The 8,716-nt window shown below is 36.9% G+C and overlaps 1 protein-coding gene across 1 annotated transcript; it reads right to left on the reverse strand.

Annotated features, from left to right (window-relative positions):
* Positions 1-4,866: 4,866 nt before the first annotated feature.
* LOC110704110 (zinc finger BED domain-containing protein RICESLEEPER 1-like) lies at positions 4,867-5,858 on the reverse strand. Its single transcript, XM_021881889.1, has 2 exons — positions 5,362-5,858; positions 4,867-5,233 (listed from the first exon to the last, which is right to left on the reverse strand). Exons 1-2 carry the CDS (start codon positions 5,856-5,858, stop codon positions 4,867-4,869), a joined length of 864 nt encoding a protein of 287 aa, XP_021737581.1.
* Between the last annotated feature and the right edge of the window lie 2,858 nt (positions 5,859-8,716).

The following is an 8,716-nucleotide window of genomic DNA, read 5'->3' on the forward strand; positions in this document are numbered from 1 at the left end:
ACAGATACATGACCAAATATACTTCACTTAGGAACCCTTTGTCATGAAATCTTAACACAACGCTAAGCATGCCTTGTCATATCAACATCAATCATCATTGCATCACGAAGTATGAAGTACTTAGCCTCCACGCCTAAGTGACCTAAAAACTTTCATTATCGAGTCAATTAGGATAGTCTAAGATGTTACAATCCTTGTACTATGAGAGACAACGTTAACGGATTAAGCTCATTCAACATGCACCTTCAAAAACTTCGCTTCATTCTTTTTTTGCGTCTTTCTTTTTCGAGAGAAAGTCGGTATCCTCCACTAAAAATGACAAAAATTTTTGTTTTTCTGCATTTCGAGTCATGTACATATTGAGTTTCATGAGTCAACACTACGCACACACGAGTCACCTCGAGTCGAGTCAATCACAGTGAGTCAAGTTTATACATTGAGTCGTGTCAAGTCAATGAGTCAAGCAACACTATGTCTTAGGTCAACCCCAAAAGAAAGATAAGCAAAATCCTATAGTCCAAAATATAAATACAGGTACATTCCAGTGAGCAAGAACATTCCAGGATTTTTTTTCGAAAAGCCGCGAATGAAAACCTGACTCCAGCTTCAGACGACAAGGTTGTCGCCTGGCAACAAAATATGTCGCCTGGCGACAGAGCGAGAACGCGGCAACAATATGTTCTGGCGAGCGTCGATGCAGCGACGGGATACATGGCCCCATATTGGATTATGCGGACCTCATACATCAATTTTGGGTTCTTTGGTACGCCAGTTAGCACCTATAAGCAAATTGACATGATTAGTAGTCGGCTCGATTACAATCGCCGTAAGTGATTGACCTGACGACGATCATCTCACTTAGCTTAAGCGCCTAAGCATTGGCTCATTACAAGCAACAACTTATCGGTTCAAAAGAAAGCACTTATACGACAATTTTTCCAAGATTGGATTGTCATCCCCAATTGACAATATTTCCAAATGTGGATTGTCGCGCATTTACTTCAACAACAATTTTTCCAAGATTGGATTGTCATCTCTGGCAAAGTTTCCAAGCGTGGATTGTCGTGCTCCTTATCTATTTGGCAATTTTTGCCAAGTTCGGATTGTCATCTCTAGCAAGTTTTCCGAGATTGGATTGTCATACATATAGTTCCCTATGGTAAAATTTCCCAAAGGATTGTCGTGGGTCTCTACTCATCATAAATTTCGGCAAAGGTTCCTCAAACGAGGATTTTCATTCATTTCAGTAAGTGGCAAATTTTCCCGAAGTGGATTGTCGGTCGACTCTTTTTTGCAAATGTTCCAAGACACAGATTGTCGATTGTGGCAATATTTTCCTAAAAGGATTGTCGCATAACATTGGTAAACTTCCAAGGTGTATTGCTTTCAAGAGTTATGCTCCAAGATGTGGATTGTCGATCGTGGCAAGATTCTTATAACAAATTGTTATAAACATTTGCAACTTTTCCCAAAATTGGATTTTGGCAAATTTTCTGAGATACGGATTGTCGCTTCATCGTAGCAACATTTCCAAGGATGGCTTGTTACGTGGCATTGACAACTTTCCCTAAATCGGATCGTCATACATCATACAAGAGTTGTGTTGGCAACTATTCCCAAAGAAAAGAGGATTGTCATCACCCAAAGCATCAATAGTAAAATTCAAGCAACATTAAGGATCAACAAGCAGTGGTCTTTAATAATTTTCAGGCGAAGAAATCTTCGATCATGTTCCCTGGCTTGCGGAAGATGATCACAAGGCGGTAGGAGATTGTTTCAGGCGAAGCAATCTTCGATAGTATTCTCTGGCTTCCAGAAGACTATCACAACAGAAATTGGAGGCAGTTACTGTTGGGGTTTGGTGAGTCCGACTCACCACGGAAACAAACCCAAATAAAAGACCGCACTCGTAATAAATAAAATCATAAACATAATTAAATTAATCACAAGATTAAGATAAAACGATTACCTTTGGAGCGTGCTTCGCCCAACCGGAAGGGGTTCTTACTTCAAAAGCAAGCCTCGAAATTACGACGGCCTCCAACGATAGTCCACCCACAACTCGACCACCGAAAATGATCCAATGCCTTGGGGTTAGCAAAGCCCGACCAAAAACCCGAGTAATTAATGAGTTCAAAGGTTTTCACAATGGTGATGCCTTTTTTAACTCTTACTCAAGTCTTTTTCCCAATACCCCAACTTGGGTATTTATAGGGAAATACATGAGTGTGAAAAGCTCTCCCATCAATGTTGGAGAATTTAATTTTCCCATTTTATTTTAAAGCTAAAATAAAATTAATAATCAAACTAGTAATAAATCACAAGTGGCAAGCTCATGTGAGAGGTTAGGTGAGGACCATTTGGAGGAGGGGGACCAAACTTGCTCCCCACTCTCTCCCTCACCTTGCGCCACTTGGTAACTCCCACTTGGGCACCAAGGCACCCAAGTGGGCTTCCCATTTGCTGCTGCCCTTCTCTCTGCCCAGCCATCCCCACAACACAAAATGCGGGCTATTGTTCGCACTCTCTGGACCAGCACTCCATGCACTTGCGTGCGGGCTACTGCTGCCAAGAGCTTCTGCTAGCATGTCGCGCACCTAGTGCGGGCTGCTAGCTGCTGCATGCTAGCACGCCATCCACTAGGTGCGGGCAGCTAGCCGCAGCTTCCTAGAGAGCCCTGCACTTGGTGCGGGCTGCTAGCTTATTTATACCCCCTAGCACTCGGTGTTCCGATGCTAGGGGTATTTAGGTCTTTGTTGATTTATTATTATTTTCACGTCTCATCTTTTACTATTTTTCGACTCGACTTCCGACATTCGGTTTCGACGCTCTTAGCTCGAATTCCCAACATCTAAATATTAATTACTCGGTTGGCTTATTAATTCCTTCCGGATTAATTCGTCGCTTCGGTTCGTTAGTTGCTTGGGTGTGACCCGAAGGGTTCAGTCAAGATTAAGCTGTAATATTAATTATGCATTAATATTATTGATTGGAAGCGGCCTCCACCCAAGCATTCCGATCACTTGACCTTACTGAATATATTAGCTTTCTAATAGTTCTAAACCCACTAACGAAATAGTACACTTGTTCGAAGGACACCATTCCTTTTAGTTACAAGCGTAGCAGTCTTTAGGCGGCATCCCCTAGCTTGAGGAAGATCGTAAAAAAAAATAAGCTCTTTGCTCAGAGACGCATGGGCATATCATTCAAAGCTCTTTGTTCAGAGACGCATGGGCATATCATTCAAAGCTCTTTGTTCAGAAACGCGTGGACATATCAAAAAAGCTCCATTGTTTAGAGACGAGTAAGAATCAAAACAGCAAGATGGCGTTCCCTAGATTGTGGAAGGATGTCACAACAACAAATGCAACACAAATCAGTTACCCTCAGAGACGTGTGCTCGACGGTGCAAGATACGCGTTTCTCAACTCTTTTTTGTATGTTTAACTAACGCTAGTTTGCAGGTATCGGCGTTACAAAAATGATTTAGGATTGCAGAACGTTCTGTATCATTCTCCGTCCCTATCGCTACTTTGACTTTTGTTTTTGAAACTTGTGTTTCTCCAAACTCAGTCAAAGTGGGGGCTTCCGTAGACACCCAATTGTGTCTCCCCAAAACCAAACCTAGTGATGAATACCTTTCATGTCATTTGATTATCAAACAAAACGAAAGTGTGAAAAGTCTAGTGATGAGAATGTTTTTATTAAAATATCTCTTCTTTCTGTTTTAGAAAATATTTATTTTCTTACCCTATTTTTTAAAAACATGCATTCCATTTTAGTTTAACGAAAAATATCTCTTCTTTATCTAAAACTGACGCCCGTCCTACTATAACAAAAAAGATATGAAAGAAATACAAAACTTTATCTAAAACAGACGCCCGTCCTACTATTTCATACATATCTATTAATATACAAAATAGGGGTGTCCATTCGGTTTTCTGTTTGGATTTAGGCCAAATCCAATCCGATCCGAATTATAATTCGGTTTTCATTTTTTCAATCCGATCCGATCCGAATTACTCTTCCAATCCAATCCGATCCAATCCGAATTAAAATTCGGTTATTTTGGATCCGATCCGAAATCCGAATTAAATTAAGTTGATTTATAACGTCTAATAAACTAATACGATAACATAAACGGTAGTCAAGATTAACATAAATTGTTTAACATCAAGACTAATTAAATTGTTCAAAATAAATAGTACAACTTAAAAGCAACACTAAGAGTTTACTACAACAAAAAAGACTAGCAGGAACAACTTAAGAAGAAAAGTTGCAGCAAACAGCAGCAAAATCAGCAGCAAACAGCAGCAAAATCAGCAACGAACAGCAGCAAACAGCAGGAAAAACATCCCACCAGCATTCTTTAATCAAGGCAGAAGCTTAGTCGTCTAAAACCTCAACTGTTTCAGGCTCAGCAATGGATATCTTGCACAAATCTTGATATTGAGAGAAAAAATAAAGAACAAATAATAATTAAAATTAAAATCAATAACAATATTAATACATAATTTAAACAAGAAAATAAAAAGATTTAGCAATCACCTTCTTCAAGTTGTTCAACTTCTTCTAAACATTCTTCAACATTTAATGAATTCGGGGAGTCAGGCAACCAATTTTGAGAACAAACAAGACTCTCAACAACTCTAGGAGAAAGGGAACTCCTAAATGGATCAAGAATCCGTCCACCAGTGCTAAATGCACTCTCAGAAGCTACTATTGAGACTTGACAAGATAAGACATCACGAGCCAGTTTTTCCATTGTAGGAAATCTAGAGCAATGAAACCTCCACCATCCCAAAACATCAAAGTTATCAAAGTCTTCCTCTACTTCTTCTTCCAAATACTTGTCCAACTCTAACTTTATTTCTCCTCCTCTCTCCCCCTTTGTTTCTTACACTTGTTTTTCAAAACATCAACTTTCTTTTGAGTAGCATTTAAGGGAGCATCATCCCTACTCTCACTTGAGTCCTCTCTAGGTGTATCGGTTGTTGGTAAAACACGATACTCATCATACAATGCATATAGAGATTCCCTCAAATTTTTTATGAGTACAAAACCAACCTTGGAATCATAAATCTCACTGATCATCCACTCAACATAATCAAGTTTATAGCGAGGATCAAGAACAACAACAATAAAAATCAGCAAGTTTATCTTTTCTGGATCCCCCCAATATTTTTCATATTTCTCCCTCATTTTACAAGCCATCAATCTCATATTTTCATCCCTAGATGCACACAACTCTTTCAAAAGTCCAGCAACATTAATAAGCTCATGAAAAAATTGATTGGCAGTAACATATGCAGAACCAAAAACATGCAAAGTCCATAAAAACATTGTAAAAATTCAGAAAACCTCTTAACAGTAGCCCAATCATCACATGTAGGGGGTCCATTTCCTTCCCGGTCATATAATTCTACATTGTAATGGGGATCCTCCTCTGAATATCTATCAAAAGCATTCTCTAAAGCAAGGGCAGCATGTAACATAAGATATGTAGAGTTCCACCTAGTCGGCACATCAAGACACAACAACTTCTTGCTATTTGTTTTTTCATCAGCAACACATTTTTTAAACTTCAACAAGAGAGCAGGAGACTGCTTAATGAACCTAACAGCATGTCTAACCCGAATAATTGAATCATGAACACATTTCAAACCATCACCAACAACTAAATTAACAATATGAGCTACACAACGCATATGAAGGAAACGACATTTAAGAACCCCTGTCTTCCAACCATTGATTTTTCTTTTCATATAAGCTATAGCAGTGTCATTTGAACTCGCATTATCAACAGTTATGCAAAAAACATCTTCAAGCTCCCACTCAAGCAAACACTTCTCTATCATTTTACCCACTTCTTCACCTTTGTGACTTGCAACAGTTCAAAAACTCAGAATTCTTTTTTGAAGTTTCCAGTCATTATCGATAAAATGAACAGTCAAAACCATATAATTGATTTGTTGAATAGAAGTCCACAAATCTGTTGTTAAAGAGACCCTAGAATTGCATCGTTTTAGGACATTTTTTAGCTTTCTTTTTTCTGTCAAGAACATCTCATAACAGTCCCTTGCTACAGTTTGTCTAGAAGGTACATGAAACCTAGGTTCCATAACACTACAGAAATACTTAAAACCTTGACCCTCAACAAACTTGAAAGGCAGTTCATCAACAATTACCATAAAAGATAGTGCTTTTCTAATGCTAACAGGATCAAATTTCTGATAAGTCAAACCACTAATACCTCCACATGCTTTATTACTACCATTTTGAAAAGAAAGTAAGATTTTCTTGGATTCTTTTGGAGTATCATAGGGATACTTACGACATTTAGAGATATGAGCCCACAAAGGGCTGGTTCCATTCTTTTTAGGGTCACAATTATACGCCGTCTTGCAATACTTGCAGACTGCATTTAGCCCCTTACTCGTTTCCTCTTTGTCGAAGTGATCCCAAACCCCAGATCTGTCTTTCATCCTCTTCCTCTTACCCTTTTCTGTCTTTGGTTTGTTGTTTGAAGTAACTTCAACATCAACATTACTTTCAGCATTATTAGCTTCAACATTATTAGCTTCAACCCCCCCTTTGCATGAGACTCGCGACATACTGCAACTCTGCAAGTATAATTACGAATAAATTTAAAAAATTTAGTTGAAATTCAACAAAAAAAAAACAATAGAAGAAGGGTAGCAAATTACCTTAAGTGGTTTAGGATTGTGAGATCAGAATAAGGAATGATTTGATTTAAATTTTCATGAGATGAATAGATGATGAAGAAAGAGCGCTTGATAAGTTGAGGGAATGAGGGAGTCAGGAGGCGTTGAGGTCTTGAGGAGTAATGAAGACTGAAAGAGGCAAATTTAGGGTTTTTAGTTATATAGTCTGTATTTGGGCTAAATTTAAAAGGCCCAATTATAAACTACAGCAGACCATTATATAAATGTTGGTAACTAAATTTTGGTGTTCGGTTTTAATTGGATCCGAATAGGGTCAATCCGATCCGATCCGAAAATCCGAATTTTCAAAAAATCTCAATCCGATCCGATCCGATTTAAAGTTCGGATCCGATCCGAATTGATAATTCGGTTTGGATTGGATTGGATTTCGGTTTTTATCCGAATTATGGACACCCCTAATACAAAATATTTTTTTAATTAGGTTGGAAAATAGACTTCAAGAGCTTTCCAACGATATATCATAGGCCTTATTTGGACTTCTAGATCAAAAGATATGATAAAAACAAAATCCGTAAAAGCTTATGTCCATCGAGTTTAATTTCGATTCGAATTCGGATTCTTTTCTTTATTTTTTTACTCTCTTTTTTCCGATAAATAGAGGTCATATCTCCCCTTTTTTAATCATCAAATCTTACCAAGAATTCTCTAATTCTTCTCTTCTCTCTCTTAAGCAATATAGCTTATTCTTTCTCCCTTGACGTGAAAGGTTTGATATTTTTGAGGGTTTGGTCCCAAATCTCTATTTCAATTATTTGATTCAATTGTTCGATTTTATATTTTCCTTGAATTTACAAACATGTGTATTTTGTTATTAGAAAGAGGTACGAGGCATCCAAGTAAGTGCTTGAATTGTTTAATTGATATTATGATATAGAAATCATGTTTAGGTTATTATTTTGATTCCTAGTGTCATGTTAGGATGCTTTTCTTAGTATATGTTTAGGGTAAAGAATAAGTTCCTTGTATCAATTATGATTTCTATGATGCTTCCTATTTTCTTTCCTAATAGCATGTTAGTATCATGTTAGGCTAAAGCTTTGTTTTTTATTGCTTAGTGACATGCTAGGGTTTGTTATTAATCTTGTAAGTATCATGCCTAGGATTTTGCTATTATTATACTTTAACATGATTATAATTATTTTTATAATTATTTTAATTATGATGATGATGATGATTATTATTATTATTATTATTATTATTTTTATTATTATTATTATTATTATTATTATTATTATTATTATTATTATTATTATTATTATTATTATTGTGATTATGTTGCTTTATATTTATTGTTATTTCTTGATCATGCCTTTTATGCATGTTTAAAGGGAATTGGTACTAGTAATCATGCTTAATAAGATAATTAATAATCTTGTTAGGGGTTAACATGATTATAATTCAAGTGATCACCAATAATAGTTTTGTTTGTGCATTAATATTCAACCAACATAGATTAAACATGTTTAGGATTAACCTATTGATTGCATGTTAGTCAGAAAGTGTACATGAATACGAGAAGAATAAAGTAGAGGCCTATTATTAGGGCGAGTTCTTTCTCTTTTATATTGAATTTGTACCTTCATCCCCGAACTTCCAGTCTTGGTTCCAGACCTATTGGAGTTAACGATCTCTTGGATCGTTAAGGGGTGTAACCTTCACCTTGTGAACGATTTACAAGTTCCTAAAACCTCTTGGTGACTCTATTTCCTTCCCTTTGGACGCCATCGTACTTAAGTGTATGATCATAGTGGGGTTCAAGTTTTGGGTAATTCTTGAAATATTCCCTACAATGTTGCAATAATATTCAACCAATTTAGCATAATAATAGTTTGGAGCAAATTGAATATTTTGTTTGCATGCCTTTGAGATCGCAGGAATATTTTTCATTATAAGAATCGAGTAGAGGCCAATACGGGCGAATGTGACTCCATGACTTAATTCATACCATCATCCCCGATCCTCCTTTCGTG

Source organism: Chenopodium quinoa, unplaced genomic scaffold (assembly GCF_001683475.1).
Source record: "Chenopodium quinoa cultivar QQ74 unplaced genomic scaffold, ASM168347v1, whole genome shotgun sequence".
NCBI lineage: Eukaryota > Viridiplantae > Streptophyta > Magnoliopsida > Caryophyllales > Amaranthaceae > Chenopodium > Chenopodium quinoa.

What these genes read in the sequence shown, in the direction of transcription:
- LOC110704110 (XM_021881889.1), bottom strand. Translation starts at nt 5,858, where the DNA reads ATGATAGAGAAGTGTTTGCTTGAGTGGGAGCTTGAAGATGTTTTTTGC. An exon ending in GATTGGGCTACTGTTAAGAG is followed by an intron (nt 5,234 to 5,361) that starts GTTTTCTGAATT and finishes GTGTGCATCTAG; the next exon opens with GGATGAAAATATGAGATTGA.